Below are 22,359 nucleotides of genomic sequence, written 5' to 3' on the forward strand. Positions count from 1 at the left end.
TATAGACATAAAGAAAATCCTTGGCTGCTTACTGTCGTCTACACCACCACCCCTTTCATCACATGATGGAACTGGGCTTGGCAAATGTGTAAAAGCTCATCTTCTTTGTGGAATTGAAAGCCACTGCAAAGAAAACTCGCTTGTCAGAGCTGTGCCTGAAGACTGTTCTCTGATTGTAGACTGTATAGCATTCGTTTTGTGCCTTACCCAGAAGCATTCTTCCTCATACTTTTGGAGAGCTAGTCTAAAAAGTATTGTATCAGCTTGGCTGCTTGGCTAAAGCCTACAAAGCAAGAAGAGTAGATTTGATTGGTGATTGATATGTGAAGAACTCTATCAAAAATGTTGAACGATCTCACCGTGTGACTAGCAAACAGCCTGAGGTCATAATACTTTATGGGGCTCAGCAGAAAATACTGAAACAAAGGACGAAATTCTTAGCGAGTAGCTGCAACGAGTCAGCTTTGTAAAACTTTTTACTATGGCAATTTAAGCATTGCAAGCTCCAAGATAGTTTTAAGGTATATATCGGGGTTGCTGATAGTTGTGAGCGACTTTCATTTAGTAAAACCGACCTTCCTGTTTTAGACCCTCCCCTCAGGCTGACCTAGTCTCTGATCATGAAACGGCAGATACTTGAATGTTGTTGCGTGCTGCTCACTTGGATGCAGAAAACATCGGCCCATCTGTCATATGGTCACCTAACACTGATCTGGCCATTCTCTGCATCCTATTCGCTACTGAGCTAAAAAGAAGTTTATACTTTTCAACTAGCACTAAAAATAGGTGCCACATTCTCATTTGCACCAAGATCAGTGAGACGCTGGGTAGTGACATTGCTTCATGTCTACTGGGGCTTCATGCCTTTTCCGGTTGTGACACAACCGGCTCATTTTCAGGAAAAGGCAAAACCACTAATTTCAAGCTCATCTTATCAAATGAAACATATAGGTTGCCATTCCCTAACCTAGGCAAATATTGGGACTTGGATGATGAGTTGGTCAACGCACTGACGCGCTCAACACTACATCCTTATGGCCCACCTGATGTCACAACTTTAGCCGATGCCAGATACAAGCTGTTCTCATCAGGGGCACCTTATGAGAAAATCTTCCAACAACAGAGGCTTCTCTCCATCAGCGTTTAATGAGGGTCGATCATCAAGGAGCAATATGGCAGCGAGTGATTCAAATATTAATCATGCCACCTGATTCCACAATTCATGGCTGGAGTGAAGAAGTTGCTGGCATTTCTGTGCAGTGGTTTCCTGATGGACACAGAGCTATTCTCAGGCAGTTTGTCCAATGTACTAGTTGCTCATGTAAAAAAAGTAGATGTATAAGACGATGCTTTTGCAAAACTGCATCTTTAGTTTGCACAAGTCTATTTAGTTGTGTAGACTGCAGCAATGAAATAACGACGAGATTGAGAATGGTATTCATACAGACATTGATGACAAGCTTCAAGATTATATGCAATAATTTTATTAAATGCTTTGTAATATGCTTTCTAAAATCGATTGAAAGTTTGCGATGTATCATATTGTAAGATATTATAATATATTATATATATTAGAAACAGACTGTGTACCTTGGTAAACATGCTATATAATATAATCATCATACAATGTACATTACCAAGATACACATACAAAGTCTTATGGTATTCATTAATCATCCAAAAAGTTAATTGTCATCGAACATACTGCACCATTATTGTTTTAACCCACTACCAGTACACGAAATCTAAAACGAAGCAAGAAACTTTGCATATAAATTCCAGGTAAATAAAAAGAAATAACATGTACCGATGGAAAGTACTAAGAAAAGCATAATAAATACTTTATGCTTTTCACGTGTTGCCCAACAATATAATAATTTCATTTGAAAGATCAAGCATCAAATTTGTTAGTTAGTCTGCGTCACAGTGTACCCAATGAGGTATACAGTATAGCCTATCAATCAATAGTTGTAAAAGTCCCATTGTAACAAATGTGCAGAAGGTCTTTGGCTGGCAGACCAGTGGCTAAGACGATGGCGAGAAATGTCTGTCATAGTGAGTCCCTGGCGACTGACTACAAAGTAAAAAATGGCATCCATTACAGACATTGAGTTCAAAATATAAAGTTACCATATACACATATAAGAGCTTGCGTTTATTGTGCAATATTGATCCATCATGGCCTATCAGAAAAACGATCTAACAAAGCATGTAGCCATAACTTTAAAACTTGAAAATAGGAAGAGGTACAAGACTGATTTGGATGTGTAGGCAATACGCATAGCCCTACATGAAAGGATTAGATGTGCACCCTTTAGCGCTCGCCACAACAATATTCACTTGACTCATACACTGCACACTTTTGTAAGGTAATAATTAGAGCTGCACAAAGATTGCATTAATCAAACGATTAACGCAATCAACGCATATACACGATTAACTGAGTTGAGCCAATCAATCTTCAAATAAAATGCAACTGAGGGGATGATCATGATGTGATTCTGTTGTATGGTTTAATATATTGTAAGGGAATTTGTCGGCCCTTACTCAGGCATGACCTAGATTGCAATAAAATTGCATAAATGGTAAGAGAAGGGAGTATGGTTTTTGTTCGTCTTATTCTAAAGCAATTTTCATTAGGGGTGGAACTGCAACAACTCTGCTCTTTTTGCGAGAGCTCAACCTATATATAAATATTTGTCCCTAGCTGTATAATGAAACCGGGTAAGAAACGGTATAGGAATAAATGCTTGATAGACTCGCTAACATGTTGACTTAACTATGGCTAAACTAACAAAGTATTAGCAATAAGACACACGATAAAGACAACCACAATATGCAAAATATACATAAGAGTAATTATATTCAAGTAAAACACATAATAAAGACAGACACAACATGCAATATATATATAAATTATTGTATGCGAATATATATATTATACATGTAAGAAATAAATTCGTAGCCCGACATCTACATCTACGGCATCTACAATATAACATTGACATAGCAGGTTACTTCTATGTTAATGTAATGTTAATTTTACATTGCGGCGTCCGCAACAATATAACATTAACATAGCATGCCACCAAATTGCATACTCGTCATCGTTGGCAATACCTTTAAAGTGATGAACTGCCAATACAAGCACATCTGTGTCAGCACTTCTGACAACTACTGTATCTGAGGTCTTTAAAGCCTCTGCATGCAGCATTCAACAGTAGCCTAGTATCAGCTTCATCATGGTTGGATATCGCTTGATCATAAGTCTGTGACGATGTATTTGTGACTTTGTAGGCTGAAATTTCACTCAATATGAGGGTTGTATGAGCAATCATCATCTGTTGTTGGCATTTCCATGTGTTAATCAAAAAAGAGACTAAATTGTTCTTGTTGGTTATATTACTCTGAAAAGCTACCCAGTTTATTGGTATACAAGCCTCGGCACCGATCTCAATGTCACACGTCTTCTTTTCACCTCGACACTGTCTTTATGCTGATTTTACTGACTGAAGGTGCTATACATCAAACACAACATTTATCTTAGCAAAACCCTCATTCTCTCGTCTTATTCTTGCTAACAGTTTTGCTGTGTATAGACCAAAATTTATAGAGCCTTGTCACCGTTAATACTGAATAGATCCCATCAATCACAAATGATTTTTGATTGTTTTTGTAGACATGGCCATTAGTGCCTGCCATCAAACTCTCCTACTCTTTAGCTAGCTGTGATTTAATAGACGTTCTCTTGTCACAATTTTTGTTGAATAATGCTAATGGAATAGCACTATTTTTTTTGGAATGAATGCATTCAGATGTTTAGTCTTTTGGCGAAGTCGTTTTTCGATGAAACTTTTGGTTTGATCTGCTACTACTCTGTAGACTGAAAATATTTGTTGTGTTGTTTCCAGGTCTGGCTTTGCTCCTGTTATGAGATTGACTAAAGTGGGGCCTGATCTAATTAGGCATGTATCTGCATGCTCCAGGATGCTTAGAAATGCTTGGACATCAGTGTCATCTTCACTGGTTGTTGAATCTGCTTCTTCTTTGTGTGACTGGAGATTCTGAATGCCGATGCCACAAAGATCTCTTTGTGCAGCATAGAAGTGGGCTAAGATGTGTGATCCGAAAACCATTCAGTCCTAGCATTCCTATTCCGACTGGTGCTTTTCGATGCTTTTTTACAATCTTTTTTCACAGATTGCTCCAATACTTTGTCAGTTGGAACACCTGCAAATCTGTTCCCTGTTCAATTACTGTAATTGCAAACTGTCATCTGATGAATCAGTTATGGACTTCAGGTGCATTGTCTTCTAAATCAATCATGTCAGAGTAGTTTACCCTCCCATATGCAAAAAAGTTAGGTAACGTTGACATTAGGCTATCCAGGTAAAGCTGCCAGTCAGCAGACCTCTCCGCACGATTAAATGACAATATAGCTTGCAGAAAATGAAGATTGTTGTTGTTAGAAAGTTCCCAATACAGATGTTCTTTTGATTCAGATTTCAAAGTCTCTGAGTAAGGCTGTCATGCTTTCAGCTACAGGCTTTACCTCATCCATCTCAATGAGAGAATCATCATCCCCTTTTCGGAAAGCCTATATTAATCCTATTTTCATCTACAGTGGTGTGCATAAACTTGGAATCACAAGTTAAATCTTCAAATATGTATGTTTATATGCTGTTGTCTAAAAAAATTTTTGGAGTTAAGTGCCTCAACCCCCATCAATGTATATATCATTTGAAAGGGAAAATTCTGAAGAACAAGTTGATGCTAAATATTCGAAAATATTCTCAGATTTTTATTGCTGGGGGTGGATCTATGGAAAGGCAGACTTATTTCAGGCTATGAATGTTGTTAGTGAAAGTTGATAAAATAGGATACAAACGAACTCTTTTAAACAAATTGGTGGCCCGGAAAAGGGCCGTTGGGTTATTGTTGGTCTTCAGAATGACTGGTAAGGTGTCTTGAGCTGAGCATTAGTATTTTATTGGCCAGCCCTTGTTCTTGATCACCATCTGACACCGTCGAGGCATGCTGTTTACCAACTTTCTGAGATCTTCAGGAGTGATAATGTGATGCCAAGCATGAATAATCTTCTCTATGAGCTCCCGTTTTGTCTTTGGTTTATCTTTGCTGACTATCACACCGACAAAGAGTTGTTTTTTGTAAGTCAATATCACTCAAGCTCTAGCAGTCTAGTCTGTCTAGTGGGCCACAAGAAATTGTCTGGTGTAGTAACTATTCATACAATCATTCTGAAATGCTGAAAGGTACTCGACTGTGCAGATGTTACAGCGGTAATCTAGCGAGCTGCATGCTGTGAATTCAATGCCATTGTGTTCACTCCGCTCATTTGGTCATGGGATTATTTGATCATCAAGCTTTTACCAGCCGATTTAGAGCAAACATTTTCTAGGCTGATCCTCATGTCTAGTTGAACTATAACTCTGCTTGTAGTTAGTAATTTATGGATATTTTCTATTGTAGATATTGAGGTTGAAATACAACCTGGTGATTCATCAATCAACAATGACAGTGATGAAGGTAATTAATTATGTTTTAATAATATTTTCATGGAATTCACCTCAACTTAGTAAATACACGAAACAATGCTCATTGTTATTTTCTCTAGAAGGCCTCTCATATTTATTGTAGGAGTTGCTGAAGTGATAACAAAGCCAGGATCTTATGATGGTGCTGATAATCTCTACCCAACTGGTTAGTTGAAGATTTATTAGATAATAGTACTAACTGCTGTTGATTAGCTCAGATGTCCAGTACCTCTTAGCTGAGTAAATATAATAATTACCTTCCTCTATTGTCTCACAAACTGGTTTATTAGTAAACCTAAAATACTAAATCTGACTATAATTTATTGTGTCATTCTCTATTACGCCACAGACTTTTTTATAGATGTTCTTTTTAGTGCTAGTTGTCAGAGGAATTCAGCTTTTTATAGCCAGTCTTGTTTGTCATGGTTGCTATATTAACTTGTGCACCACTGGTCTTCACACTCTCATATCGGTACAACATCTCAACACTTTGTCAATGCAACATTTGCAGTGCTTGTGGTCATTTTAGATGTATTTGCTAATTATTAAGCTGAACAATAATATATTTTGTTTTGTATTTGTTTGAAAGACTTTAGCATTTTGTGAAGCGTTTTGGAAAATCTTTGAAAAACATATAACGACGGGCTTCTAATGATTTTTATAAGCTGAGTTTGTCTGTTGGACACGTTTGGCTCATGGTCTTCACAAACACATGACCAGAGCATAGACGAACAGATCATGACTCAAGTTGAAAATTAACTAGTACTATTCATAGAAATGTAAAAAGTATGAGTTTGTCAAATGGTAGCACTTTCTTTCAAGTTAGCCTTTTACTGCAGTCAGACTAAATTTGAATAAAGCGCTTTATGAGCTTCATTTTTTATACGTTTAAACTCACTTTAGACACTTTTTCTAGTCCTTATATTAGAATTCACTTAGTACATGCTTACAAACCTGTTAGGTTTGCTTTATTTACAATGTGTACGAGCTGACTCCAAGTACATGTAGGTACAATTCTGATTAAACTGCTGATTATCGTAAAATCTCTAATTGAACACTTCCTCTATTTGAATGTCACCTCTATGTGACTGCCACTATGAGAAAAATGTTGAGCAATAGATCACTACCCTTTATTTGAACGCCACCTCCATTTATTAACCAACACTTTAGTAACCAATATTATCAAATGATCAGTAGAAAATTGGCCACGAAATTGCATTAATAATAAATCGTTTGCATCAATAGTAATCAATTCTCTCGTTGTCCCATTCAAAAGCTTTTAATTTTTTTCATAAACTTTGAAAGCAGCATCATAGAAATAATTAATAACTGTTTCAGGCGAATAGTATTTCTTTGTTCTTTGATACTTCGAAGTATAAATATATAAAAACGGCTTGCATATATGATGATAGATGAATGACTGGTTTTAGGCCAATGGTTACGTTTAGCGAGCAAAACTTTTACGTTTTGCCTTTGCGCTAAATGCATCGCGTAAAAGTTTGGCTGTGCCAAAAAATTGTTTGTTTGAAAATATTGACTAGTTCAGCAGTGCAAAAGAAGAGTTGAGGTCAGAGGACATTGTGGAAGGTATTGGACAATGAGAAAATGTTTGTTCCATCAAGAGCAACAATCAGAACGCAGCTATACGAGCAACGATGGAAATATCTTAGTTTTGAAAACGCTAATTTTGGTTTGTGCATGTAACATAAGTACGGTTCGTTAATGGCACATGTTCATGATTAATTATTTGTATCATTTGTTAGATTATTATTATATAACATACCCCACAGGATGAATTTATTCGCGGAGTTAAATTTCGCGAAAATTGCCATTTCATGCATATTTGTGGATTAATATATTCGCGGCTGACAACTGTCACTCTCTATGAAGAGTTAACTTTATTGCGTCTAGCAATAGAGTTAACACTACGTGTGCGAACATTGCGTGTTTCGGTTTCTATTTAGCTTACAACTACGGGTCGACCGTGTTAAGCTAAAAATTTTTTGCGGCGTTCAGAGGTTTTCACGGATATTCATAGATTTGGAGGCCTTTGATGAACCAACAATTTGTGGTAAGTAAAGAGTTTTTTTTTCAAAACCATTTACTAAATTAGTTGAATTTTACTTTAGTTTTGTGCTAAAACGCAATATTTATTTTTTCATCCTTACTGCTTCGTTATTTGTTTTAGAGTGAGAAAGAGTTTTCAGCATACACAAAGGCATAATGACTGCAAGGGTGGTATATGTCATTCTTAGAAGATAACCATTCATTCAGGGAGGTCTTGAAACTGAGATAGAAGTGATCACAGCTGCTAACGAGGTGAATATATCTGTTTTAAAAAAGGAACAAAACGTCTTTACGAGCTCAAATTTTTGGCCAACCGGCAGAACTTTGCAATAGTAAGCCACGGGGAGAGTTCTGATGATAACTTCCTTACCAGCCATGTAGTAGTGAGAGAATCGCTTTCAACATCTACCCAAGACAGTAACAGCGATATAGAGCTGCTATTACCAAAATAACTAGTCAGAGAGCATCATTACACGCTAGTATTCACCTATCAAGAGTACCAGTTTAATTTTATTGCTAGACAACCGCCATATGGACTAAACTGCTTATATTCATTCATCGTTTGTAAAATATTATTTGTATTTGAAATATTTTATTTGTACACTCAAGTTGGTAATAAATTATAATATATCTATACATGAAATATATAATATAGTCATGTTTGCTGCAGCGATATCAAGGAGTTGTTATTGATGAAAGGGTCTAGGCTGACTGGTTGCTTTTCTGCCAATATTCCTGCCTTGATTAATATTACTACTTGTCTCTAGTTTCCTGAATCAGAATAAGTTGTGTTTCATTCTCAATCTGCAGTAAACACAAAAAAGAAAAATTATTAATAAGTGTTAAAGATGTGGTTGCGTCAAATTTGAGTTGATCTTAAAAGAAAGAATTTTTTTTCTCTAACAGTTGATATGTTGTTTGTTGTGTTAGGCAATCTCATTGCCTAACCCCGTTATAGATACATTATTATGAATGTTTCAAAGGCCTCAAGTAACGAAAATTGAAAATTTGTCTTACTCACTTTCTCCAAATGCTGTGTAAACAATTGAGTACCGACTAACAATATTACCAGTCTACGGTAATTCTGTCAAGCAAATTATGTAGAATAAGGTCTTTGTATCAGCACAGTTCCGCCGCTACCCACACTAACGATATAAAGCCTCCCAAAAGCCCCGCCCACATTATGTCCGTCGCCTATCCTTGGGGCGGGGCTGTATATCATTGCCAAAACTGAAAACTAATTTCTTACTACCTTTGAAAATAATATACATAGGAATAGAGTTTTAAGGAGGAGAAGTCTGCTGCAAGCTGGATTTGAACTCACAATCTCCAGTTCTGCGGACACCCATATACCGTATCCAATTCACTACAATATTCTGCAAATCATGTTTTGCATTATCTTCAACAATATAACTTTATTACATAATCTTTACAAGCAAAAAGATTTTCATCTCGGCATAAAGCTTTCTTTAAAAATATTCATCAAGTCGTGGCCACTCACTTAGTTTTAGCTGATACAATAAGACAAATTCATCTACTGCAACAAACTCAAACAAAACATCATGGTTTATGCAGCACACATTCAAGTCTCTCTTTCCCCTTTATGGCAGTTTCCACACTGACATAGCTACTTCGGCTGTTGGGACGACATAAACATCATGTAATCAGTAAAACGAATGCAATAAATATATGTCATTCATAGATATGTCATTCTAAAGCATATCTACTGAAAGCTTTCAAATTGGGAGCTTGATAGATTGCGAGTGTAATATTAAAAACGAATAAACGCTTAACAAAGGCACAAGTATGCCAGACCAACGATTCGGAGCTTTGGTTCTGGAAATTAAAGATTTGCATTGATCAATCGATTTTTTTCACTATATACAAGTGAAAAGTGAACATCTGAAGTCAAATCATGAATCTAATTTACTAGATAAAACTACCACAGAAAATTTGAAGCAAATGTAGCTAGGAGAACCGATAAAAAAACATAAAACGATGATTAGTGATAGCAAAAAGTTATAATTTTATTAATTAGTTAATGTATTAATGAGTACTAAAATATTACCTTTGTAAATTTATCAATCTAAGCCATTGTATTGCTAGATGCTAAAGATTAAAAAGAAGCCATCAAGAACTCACTGTACATACGTATCTCACACTCGCAGGAAATTACATTTTAGCCTCAAACAGGGAAATATAATCTGAATGTAAACTCAACAGGAAACTCTATAGGAGACTCAAAGTAAAAGATAAATTTACCTCCATTATCCAATCTTCCTCCGTAGAACTTTTACTATCTGGTGCCAAGAAAACTCGGAGCCACCTTTGCAGCAATTTGTGCAATTATGTTCGCCAATAAAACGTGTCAAACGAGTAATTCATTATAGTAACGCTGTTAATTAATTCAGTAAATATCGATGTCCATGCGATTTAATAATAGAGTAAAATTCTTAAATTTGAGATCACAGCCAACGCGTCTTACGAGTGATAACATTTATTACGGCCTATATAAAAATTTCGTGCTGATGATTGGCTAAGGAAGCTACCTCATATTTATCGCTCATGGTTTCTTTTCAGATATATTGCTTGTGACGTCACGAAAGAAGCACCCGCTGGAACGTCAGCTTTTTAAAACAGGGCCCCATTTAAATGCATATATCTCTGGACAGGGTTGGTCTACAAAGACAAAAATGGCATCAAATTGTAGCTGATGTTTTAGCCTTTTATGGGTCTTAATTTCATTAAATCGAATTTTTTGACGCAACCACATCTTTAAGAAAGTACAAAAACAATAGCTGAAGTATTTAATGAAAGCGATCAGTTTTTAAACAAAAGAATTAACTAACACAGTTAATTATAGAAAAATGTATCCGCGCTGCAAATCAAATACATACCATAATGTCCAGATCAAAATCATTATCGTTCTCAACTACGGTATTACAGATTGATGGAGTTGATTTTATTGTCAAAAGACTGTAGGAGAGAGTTTTACGATGATGAAGCCATGCCGAATAATTTTGTAAGGAAGTTTGATGCAATGGCAATAAAACTTGAAGCCCGGCGATGATTTTGAAGAAGTTTTGGAACTCGGCTACGTTTAGTACTTCTTCCTAGCGGCTATTTTTGCGATGACGCTATTCTGCATATCATGTAACAACCTTGAATAATTTTGTAAAAAATGGGATGCATTAGCAATGGTGTTAACTTAAAGTCCCAACAATGATTTTAAAAAGGTTTTAGAACTCAACTACGTTTAGTATGTATGCCTAGCGGCTAGTTTTTAATTTTGCGGCAGTAGTTATTCTAATTATTATCAGATTAAAAATAGAACTAATTTTTTCGCAGTTCAATAATTCACGGAATTGACTGTTCCAAAAATCACGGATTTTTATAACTATCGATTATTTTCGTATTATTCATTGCATTCATATTATCATATTGCTACCAATATTCAAACTTATACCCTACAGGGTATAAGTTTGAATATTGGTAGCAAATTATTTGATAACATCATTGCGGAAATCTGATTTTACAATTAATCGACACTCGTAACTCCTCTTCTATTGGCTGCAAGCTGTAGCAAACATACCAATGAGTGCACTGAGCTTCTATGAAACATTGGTAAATATGGATATAAGATAAAAATATGACTTCATATTTAGAATGATAAAAAAAAGTTTGAAGTACTAAAAATCCTTTCATCATAAATGCTTTACATCTGATGGTTGGTCCTTGACCTTATACCGTGTGTTTGAATTGTCACATACGATATATTATTCATACTTGCAATGAAAACCGTTAAAAATCTTTTCATATTACTTATAGGGTTTAAATGACATTTTTATGATATAAAAACTTTTGAGTGTATAACCATACTGCTAAGCTTGTGGGCCAAAAACTATCAACTTGTATTATAGGTAAAAATTGTGGACAGAACTCCTTTCCAAGAGATCAAAATGATATAACTGGAAGATTGTTATGCACTACCGCTGTAAAGACAAAGATAAAAGGTCTCACTGCAAGGAAGCCTCCTCAGCGTGAGATATTCAGTGCTAGCTTTGCTCGCCGCAGTCATCTAGCAACACACATGACAACACACACTGGAGGAAAACCATTCCAGTGCGATATATGCAGTAGTGGCTTTACTCATCGTTATAGTCTAACAAGACACATGAAGACTCATACTGGAGAAAGGCCATTTCAATGTAAGATATGCAGTAGTCGGTTTGCTCAATGTGGTACTCTAACAAATCATATGAGGACGCACACTGGAGAAAAACCATTCTCGTGCAAAATACGCAATAGTAAATTTGCTGATTACCGAAATCTAACAAGTCAGACGAGAATTCATACTGGAGAGACGCCATTTCAGTGTAAGATTTGCAGTAATCGGTTTGCTGAAAGCTCTAAGTTTACAAGACACATGAAGACTCATACTGGAGAGAAGCCATTTCAATGTAAGATTTGCAGTAGTCGGTTTACTCAATGTGGTACTCTAACGAATCATATGAGGACTCACACTGGAGAGAAGCCATTTCAGTGTAAGATTTGCAGTAGTCGGTTTACTCAATGCGGTACTCTAATGAATCATATGAGGACGCACACTGGAAAAAAACCATTCTCGTGCAAAATACGCAATAGTAAATTTGCTGATTGCCGAAATCTAACAAGTCATACGAGAATTCATACTGGAGAGACGCCATTTCAGTGTAAGATTTGCAGTAATCGGTTTGCTGAAAGCTCTAAGTTTACAAGACACATGATGACTCATACTGGAGAGAAGCCATTTCAATGTAAGATTTGCAGTAGTCGGTTTACTCAATGTGGTACTCTAACAAATCATATGAGGACTCACACTGGAGAGAAGCCATTTCAGTGTAAGATTTGCAGTAGCCGGTTTTCTCAAAAGTGTAATTTAACAACACACATGAAAACTCATACTGGAGAACAGCCATTTCAGTGTAAGATTTGCAGTAGTCGATTTGCGGTACGCTCTAATTTAACAAGACACATGAAGATTCATACTGGGGAGAAGCCATTTCAGTGTAAGATTTGCAGTAGTCGGTTTGCTCAATGTAGTACTCTAATGAATCATATGAGAACTCACACTGGAGAGAAGCCATTTCAGTGTAACATTTGCAGTAGTCGGTTTGCTCAATGTGGTACTCTAATGAATCATATGAGGACTCATACTTGATAGGAGTCATTTTATTATAGGACATACAACTGTGCACGTTCAAATGTACTTGGATACACTCATATACTCTTATTTGGTTATGTAAAAATTGTATAGGGAGTGTCTTTTTTGATGTAAATCTGCATCTGTTGTATGTATATTGAGTTGTTATTTACTTCTCTAGTTGTGGTAAAATATATGGAACTTTGTGGTCAAAAATAAATTGCATGCCTGTGTTCTATTGAATAACAAGCCTTGGTTCAGTTTTTCAGTTTGGTTGAACCGATATGAACATGACTAATAACTGCAACCTTGTGGAAGTGGGTACATCGGCTGATCCTCCTGACCAAACCTACTGATGTTGGAAACATCGAATCAATTACTTTAGCAGTTAAATATTTGCTGCAAAGCTTTAATTTATATAGTGCATGAAATTTCTTACATATCTGCTGAGCAATAATTCACATAACAACTAAGGTTTCTTGTGACTATTACTAGATTTTGTAGTTAAATTCCTGCCTCATTGTGTATCTTGCTGGCCAGCCTAAAAGTTAAAAAACACAATTTTATGGTATTAACGACTGAAGATAACTATACAGATTCTGTTGTAAATACATTTTTAATTATGGAAAATATTGTCTATAAGCTGACAACATGTATAGGCTACACCCGAGCTTTAAAGACTGTTTTTCCATTACAAGTATACAGAGTGTATAGGCTGTACCCACTGCTTTTCCATTGTTTTTTTCGTTTAAAACACCGTAAAACCTCTATTTGAACGCCATTTACATATGAACGCCTCTTCGACATTGTTTGATCTTCGCGAACCCCTAATAGCAATTGATCAGTCGAAAAGTGTCCACAAAAGGGTGGTAATACTGACTCAGTTACATCGATGAAAATTAATTTTTCCATTGTTAATGTTCATATCGAAGTTCGTTTTCCAATTCTGGAGGTGTTCATTTTTTTGTCAAAGTTTTGAAATTTACACCTTAGACATCATTAATAACTGTATCAGGCTAATAGTAGTTCATTTTTCAGCGCGAACTTCATACTTTGACGTACATTCATGTGAAAAACAGTTAACATTTATGATGGTATATGAACCACTACTTTTAGGCTAAAAGTAGTGTTTTGCAATGCAGCAATAGTTCATCATTTGTGCAAAATGTAATGCGTAAAAGATTTGCTCTGTTTGAAAGGGTGTTTGGACAATAATATCGACTAGTCCCGCAGTGCAGAAGAAGATTTGAGGTCGCAAAACAATGTGGAAGGCATTGAAGCCACAGAAACCAGATAGAAGCCGCGATAGCCAGAAGATGTTCGAACCATCGAAAGCAACAAACAGAATGCAACTGGCCGAGCAAACGATGCAAATATTTTTGTTTCAAAATTGTCAATTTTCGTTTCTGCTTGTTTTATAGTAGTATTATAAGTATGGTTTGTTTATGTAACTTGTTTTTGAATATAAATCTGCAGCATTTGATAGATTACCATTATGCAACATAAAATTTGCAGATGAATAGCAAATTATTTGATAGAATACTTGCGGTTATCTTAACACGGCTTATGATTGATCGATGCTTATAACTCCTCTTCTACTGTATATAAAAAGCTAGTGTTAGCTGCAAAGTGTAACAAACATGTCATTGAGTACATTAAGCAGCATCGTTAAACATAGCTTTAACATGAAAATGCACTTTAAAATTTAAATTGAAAGCACCAACATTTTGCTAAGTTCAGCACAGGGCTTTAGGCTATAATATCATCACATTTGTTGCAAGCAATATATATCAACCGATAGAGATATACATAGATATAGTAAACCCTAGATATGGGAATAATCAAAACAAGTTAGGCCTATAATATAATTAGCATGATGCAACATCATGGTGGTGTGCAAAGGGAATCAGCTGATCTATTAACTCCTATTGATGTAGCACTAAAACTGCTCAATTTTTCCATAGTTTGTGCATCTGAGACTGAATATTTTATTGAAAATATGTGAAACTTATATACAGTAATACTTCAACTTATGAGTGACCTAACATATGAGAAACTTGCGGTACGAGCCAGCTTTTAAGCAAGTTTTAGCACTAACATACGAGCCATGATTGAGATACGAGCCCATGAGTCAGTTGCCAAGTATGTCGGAGGTGTTTTATGAGAATAGCATCACTCTGTATTTTTCAACTGCTCAGATTATACTTTTGTACCATGTTTTTTGTGCGCGATTTTCAGTGCTGAATTATGTGAATTAAAAGTACCGTGCATAGACCGAAAGTTTGCCAGTAAAAGGATAGATAATGCAAAGAAAAAGCGAATGATAACAATTGATATTAAACGGAAAATTATTGAAAAAATTAATATGCAAAATATGTATGCGTGATTGAGCTAGCTCAGCAATATGACAGAAAAACAACCACAATTATCAAACAGAAGGATTATATTCAAAGCATTTAGTTTGCAAAAGGACTAACCATAGTTTCTAAATGACGCAGCGATCTTCACGACCACTGATGGGGAGACTGCTCAGGCTTTAGATAAAAGACAAACAATTGGCCGGTGACTGCGTAACTGAAACGATGCTACGTAAAAAGGCCGGTGCTATCTATCAAGACTATAAAAGATAGACATTCGGACAAGTTGGCTAGTGGTCATGCATTAACCCTTGGTGACGACACCTGTGTTCGTCCTGATCGCAACATGTTGAAAGGCAAACGTCCTTAGATAGGTTTCTCTTAAAATGGTCGCCTGGTCGTGAGAGCGAAACAAAAGAAAAATTAGCTAACCAGCGAGAAACTTAAAACTATGAACGCCGAATAAATTTTAATAACGTTAAGTTGAAGATTAAAATTTGCTTTTAGGTTTGCTTTCAAGATTGTCTTTTGAGACTTGGATAAAATCCAAATTTATCAAAGTCAACTGTTGTAATGAAGGAAAACTTATCTCTCCCTCTCTGGCAAATGCTAGCGTTAGCTGCTATTGTATGTATTTAATTTTACATTTTAATTAATCACATTTCCTTGCATTATTTTTTATTTGTTGATTTTTGAAAGCATGTGGTAAGTTAGGACAATAACCAACATGTTCTTTCTGTTACAATATATTGTTTTGAGTGTTTTATATGCATTTTTAGAGTATGAAAACCAATCTATATATATATTTCTCAAAGTCTGTGTGTTGGAAATCCATCTGTTGGAAATCCGGCTATAGCTATTATTAGAACAGCTGAGCTGGACAACAATACGGACTCAAAGTCATGGCTTACCGTCATTGGAAGCCTAACCTTATTAACTAGCTTAGTGGAGTTTTTCGTTGGCAAGATGCCAGGCTACTAGCTTGAAAGGTACAGTTGTTTGACAAAGTTTTAAAACCTTTACAATTGTTTTATTTTTCTCCTAATTTATTTCAACTGTTGAAAGTGCGTGAAGAAATTCCCTCTGCTCACTTGGATGTTTAATGGCTTACTGACTTTATTCCACACAGAAGCATACAAAGGCAAAGTATGATGTAATAACACACAATAACAGGGTCATCATGGAGACCACACAAAGGCACAGTATGACATAATAACACACAATAACAAGGTCATTATGGAGACCACACAAAGACAGAGTATGACATAATAACACACAATAATCCGGTCATCATAGCGACCACAAAAATGGCTACAGTTATTATTTCTACACTCCCACATTACTGTCAGCCCTTTTTGCTATAATATGGTGTAAGGATTGAACCATACAGACAACACAATAATGAAGAACATAAGTTCTTTCGTCAGAATTAACAATATCATGATTAACACACAAAAAAAAACAAAAACAAACACAACACAAGCTAGCTAAACAAATGGGAATATGTATATGCCATGTAGTACAATATGTAGATATGCAGATAACAGAGTCTATTGTCAATACATAAGACCCAGTTTGGTACGTAGCTTCTCAAACTGGTTTCGTGGTATCGATTTGGTTAGAATGTCAGCAGTCATACTGCCAGACGGGCAGTATTCAAGTTTTATGTCGTTGTTTATCACGGCATCTCTCACGAAATGGTATTTAATGTCAATGTGTTTTGCTCTAGATTTATTGCTGGTGCTATGAGCAATTGATATGGCAGCTTGACTATCTGTGTAAACGGTTACAGGTGCTATGTGTGGTTTTGTTTGACTGATCTCATTTAGTAGACGTTTTACAACTATAGCTTCTTGAGCACAGTGATACATTGAGATGTATTTAGCCTCTGCTGTAGATGTTGCCACGACAGATTGTCTCTTTGACAGCCAACTGATAGCACCATTAGCGAGTACGAAAGCATTGCCAGTTGTCGATCGACGGTTATCCAAATCTCCAGCCCAGTTAGCATCAGCATATGCTACTACAGGTTTACTATCTGTGGAGTATGTCAGTTTGAGGTTTATAGTCCCTTTCAGATATCGCATGATAAGTTTTACGGCAGTTAGGTGGCTTTCATTTGGAGAGTTATTGTATTTTGATACTTCTCCCACTGCTTGAGCTATGTCGGGTCGCGTACCACCTGACGCATAGAGCAAGCTTCCAACCATAGCCTGGTACATAGTTGCATCAACAGGTTTACTCACACCATCATCCTTTTGGAGCTTCACGGACATGTTGGCGGGTGTTGACACTGGATTAGCACTTTCCATGTTGAAACGAGCCAGTACTTGCTGTAAATAGAACTTTTGATGAAGTTCTAGGACATTTTCCTTTCTTTGCGCTGTAATGCCTAAGCAATAGTGAAGTACACCTAAGTCCTTCATTTTGAACCTGGCTTCCAGAGCTCTTTTAGTAGAACTCATATCAGTGGCATTGTCGGTCATGATTATCAGGTCATCGACATATACAGCGATGATGGACTTGTTTCCATTGTCAGTTTTAATATAGACACACTGATCGGCGTTTGATCGAACGTAGCCCAAGTCCTTAAGAAACTTGTCAAGTGTGGCGTTCCAGCAGCGTGGTGAATGCTTTAATCCATACAACGCTTTACGGAGTCGGCATACTTTGTTTGCTGCACCTGATTTAACATATCCCTCTGGTTGCTTCATATATATCGCCTCTTCTAATTCACCGTTTAAGAATGCTGATACAACGTCCATTTGGTGAATAGTCATGTTTCGTTTCAGTCCATAAGCGAGTAGAGTGCGAATTGACGAGTATTTTACTACTGGTGAGAATGTTTCATTGTAATCAATTTTACTTTTCTGTGAGAAACCCTTTGCAACCAGGCGAGCTTTGTATCTTTCTACTTCTCCAGTGTCCCTATACTTTGTTTTGAATACCCACTTTGAGTCAATTGCTTTTCTACCAGGGGATAGCTGTACCAGATCCCACGTTTTATTGTCTATTAGTGATTGATACTCTTCATTGGCAGCATTCAAACATTGGCTAGAGTGAGCTGACTGCGCTGCCTCACCAAACGTAAGCGGTTCTGGCACATTGCTCACATGATAGGCTACATGCTGAGCATACTCATCAATTCCGTAGCGAACTGGTTGTACGTGTGGACGATTAGACAGGCGACGTGATTTTATTTCTGGCTCAGGTTTTTCGCTGGTCTGTTCATTACGAACAGATGATGTTGTCATGGTATCACATGTAACCGTGTCACTAACAGCATTACCTGCACCAAAGTTCTCTTCATTGAATATTACGTCACGGCGTTCTTTCACTTTGTTAGTTGTTGCATCATATACTCTACATGCCTTCGATTGCATACTATATCCAACAAATCTAACTCTCTCACACCTTTTATCAAGTTTCTTTCTTTGTTGTACATAGGCATATGCAATACAACCAAGCACACGCAGGCGAGACAGATCAGGTTTCTTGCCATACCAACGTTAATACGGCGTAGTGTCATGCAACGACGTAGGGAGATGATTACGAGTATTGGCTGCTGCGTTTACGGCCTCGGCCCAAAAACTCTTAGGTAGGTTAGCGTGTGACATCATCGTTCGAGCAGCTTCACGCAGTGTTCGATTCATTCTCTCTGCAACCCCGTTTTGTTTTGGGCAATCTGGTGCAGTGAGCTCAATTTTGATACCTTGATCAGTTAGAAAGTCTTTGAATGACTTAGACATGTATTCTCCACCTCTATCAGATCATAGTGTGCCTACCTTTTCACCACATCCTGCAGTACGAGCTAAGAACTGCTTGAATTTTTCAGGTACCTCTGATTTGTGTTTCATGAAGAACACGGCACAGCAGCGAGAATAGTCATCGATAAATGTGACGAAGTATTTACTGCCACCTATTGATTTACTGTCCATTGTACATACGTCAGTGTGAACTAGTTCGAGCGGGCGTTTTGATCGAATTTCTCCCACAGGGTGAAATGGCTGACATGCCATCTTACCTTCGACACAACCCTCACAGAAAGTCAACTCAGATTTATCTATATTTGGAATGCAATTGTCTTTATCACGACTAATTGTAGTGAGAGTTGTGTTGTTGACATGAGCTAATCTTTGATGCTAAATGTCACCGGTTACAGCAGCCGTGTTTACGATCGGTTGACAGTCAAGGTGAAGCATTCTACCAACAAGAGCACCCTTAGCTCTAACACGTCCCTTGCTATCCTTAATCCAGCACATTTTACTACCAAATTCCACAGTCTTGTAATGACTGGTTGCAGCACGTACAGAGAACAAGTTTACAGCTAAATCAGGAACATAGAGTACGTCATACAGGGTAACGTGTTTTTTAACCTTACGATGTGTCAGGGCAATCTTGACATTACCAACACCTACAGCATCAATGATTCTACCATCTCCAACGCTTACCTTCTCAGGGCTTGTTAGTTCCTCATATTCACAAAATAATTGTCTACTTGCAGTCATGTGTTTCGATGCACCGGAGTCAATAATCCATGCCATGTATGCATTATTCTGTTGATCAACAGTCTCGGAGACTGTGTAGGCTTCACCATTGCTATTGTCATCAGACGACTGTTCTGTCGAAACATGCTTTGCATTGTGTTTTGATCTGTCAGCGGTTTTATAACAATTTTGCGGGCATTTACGTTGCAGGTGAGTCATTGAGCCACAGTTATAGCATGCTCTTGCTCTTGGTAGTGTTCGATGTTGCGGTGTCGACATTAAGGCGGTGTCAGTAGTTGTCGATGATGCTGATCTCTTTTGTTCAGCATTTATCAATGTCTGGTGAACAAAGTTTAGAGTCAAGTCATCAACCCTTGCTTCTAGTGCAGTTACGACATTCTCAAAACTGTCCGGCAAACTTCCAAGAAGGGTTACGACTTGATCCTCCTCGGAAATAGGAGCTTTTATAGCAGCTAACTTATCCGTAAGCTCCTTCATATGCTTTATATGATTAGATATCAATTCTCCCTCTCTCATGACAGATCTAAAGTATTGTTTCTTTAGAAAGAGTTTATTTGCTACTTTGTCTCTTTCAAAGTGTTCTTTCAGCCTTTTCCAAGCTTCATTGGGTTCTTCACAGTCGAATATTAGATACACTAGCTCACTGCTCACACCAAGTGCTAGGTGAGAAAATGCTTTCTGTTTTCTCCTTTGGTAGTCTTTTTTAGCATCATCCCTGTTGTAGGCTGTTCTTCACTACCATCGGCTATAGAATATAATCCTTTGGCTAGCAAGAGGTGTTTCGTTAGGAATTTCCATGTGGAGTAGTTCTGTGTTGTGAGTTTGTCAATTGTGTATCTACCCTCAGAAGCCATTGTGAACTGGGCCCATAACCTGTTGAAAGTGCGTGAAGAAATTCCCTCTGCTCACTTGGATGTTTACTGGCTTACTGATTTTATTCCACACAGAAGCATACAAAGGCAAAGTATGATGTAATAACACACAATAACAGGGTCATCATGGAGACCACACAAAGGCACAGTATGACATAATAACACACAGTAACAAGGTCATTATGGAGACCACACAAAGACAGAGTATAACATAATAACACACAATAATCCGGTCATCATAGAGACCACAAAAATGGCTACAGTTATTATTTTTACAAATCCATCAACAACCATACAACCAATCTATATATATATTTCTCAAAGTCTGTGTGTTGGAAATCCATCTGTTGGAAATCCGGCTATAGCTATTATTATAACAGCTGAGCTGGACAACAATACAGACTCAAAGTCATGGCTTACCGTCATTGGAAGCCTAACCTTATTAACTAGCTTAGTGGAGTTTTTCGTTGGCAAGATGCCAGGCTACTAGCTTGAAAGGTACAGTTGTTTGACAAAGTTTTAAAACCTTTACAATTGTTTTATTTTTCTCCTAATTTATTTCAACTACACGACACACTCCTCTCATGATATGTAGTTTTTAGCATTTACAATTGGAATATTTCGCCTAATGTTTTCCAAATATAGTACTTGTTAAACTTAAAACCGATCGGTGGCAATGCAGCATAACATTAGTGCCTGCCGTACTAGTGCTGTAGTCTACTAAGCATGTTCAATAGAAATATATATAGTATCTTCGCTGATATTTGATACTGGTACTTCTGTGAAATAACTTTAACATTTATATGCTGAACTATCATTAGTATGAATGTTTGTGAATCCGTAGACAAATGCATGCTTCGTCGCCATTAAACCATAACTGTCACGAACAACTTTTATCGTATTTTTTAGGTAAATCAGGCACGCTGGTTCCGATTTTGTACTCAAAATAAAGATTAGTCCACTAACCTTCAAAGTCATTTACGCTTTTTTAAAGCGTTTCAATATCCGTTTCAAAAACAACACAATCGGCATTACAAGCCCTGCCCATAAATATGTGACGAAACCTAGCTTTTTCAGAAACGGAAGTTGGGAATGTTTAGTCCGATTTAGAGTAATAGAGATGGGTGTCTTAAAACCCATTATTATCTAAATCCAGCCTGTAAAATAGTTTCAGTTTTTTTATGAAAGGGATATAAACTATTTAAAACTGCTCGCAGCTTGTTACATGACGTTTAAATGGGCTGGACGCCGAGAAAAATGAGCTCAAAAAGCGCGGCTTTATCACGAGCTAGCGTTGTTATTGCGCTTTTTAAATATGCAATGCTAAATAGCCTATCTACCTTTCAGAAAAGACTGATATTATTTTTAAGGCTGAATTTAGATATTAATGGATTTTAAAACACCCATCTCTATTATTCTATATCGGTCTAAACATCCCTACGGAACTTCTGTTCCTAAAAAGCTAGGTTACGTCAAGTATTTATAGGCGGAGCTTGTTATGCCGATCGTGTTGTTTTTGAGACCGATATTAAAACGCTATAAAAAGTTCTTCATTACTCTGAAAGTTAGTGGCCTAATCTTTATTTTGATTACAAAATCGGAATCAGCATGTCTGATTTACCTAGTAAATATGATAAAAGTGGTTCGTGGCAGTTATGGTTTAAGTTTGCTATTTGGCTTATTTGCTATTTGTGAAAGGGTTTCAATAATAACGGTTTCTGCTGGAAAGCCTTTCGCCTTCAACAAACATGAACAATTGTTTTTGATTTATCCACATTGCTCGTGCCATCCAGATTTTGTTAATTAGTAACTATGGAT

At 36.8% G+C, this 22,359-nt stretch overlaps 1 protein-coding gene across 1 annotated transcript; it reads left to right on the top strand.

Moving 5' to 3' along the window:
* The first annotated feature begins 1,200 nt into the window (after positions 1 to 1,200).
* LOC137394535 (zinc finger protein ZFP2-like) lies at positions 1,201 to 12,822 on the top strand. The gene is made up of 4 exons (XM_068081260.1): positions 1,201 to 1,306; positions 5,491 to 5,547; positions 5,659 to 5,721; positions 11,543 to 12,822. Exons 1-4 carry the CDS (start codon positions 1,201 to 1,203, stop codon positions 12,820 to 12,822), a joined length of 1,506 nt encoding a protein of 501 aa, XP_067937361.1.
* The last annotated feature ends 9,537 nt before the right edge of the window (positions 12,823 to 22,359 follow it).

This window comes from Watersipora subatra, chromosome 4 (genome assembly GCF_963576615.1).
Source record: "Watersipora subatra chromosome 4, tzWatSuba1.1, whole genome shotgun sequence".
Lineage (NCBI taxonomy): Eukaryota > Metazoa > Bryozoa > Gymnolaemata > Cheilostomatida > Watersiporidae > Watersipora > Watersipora subatra.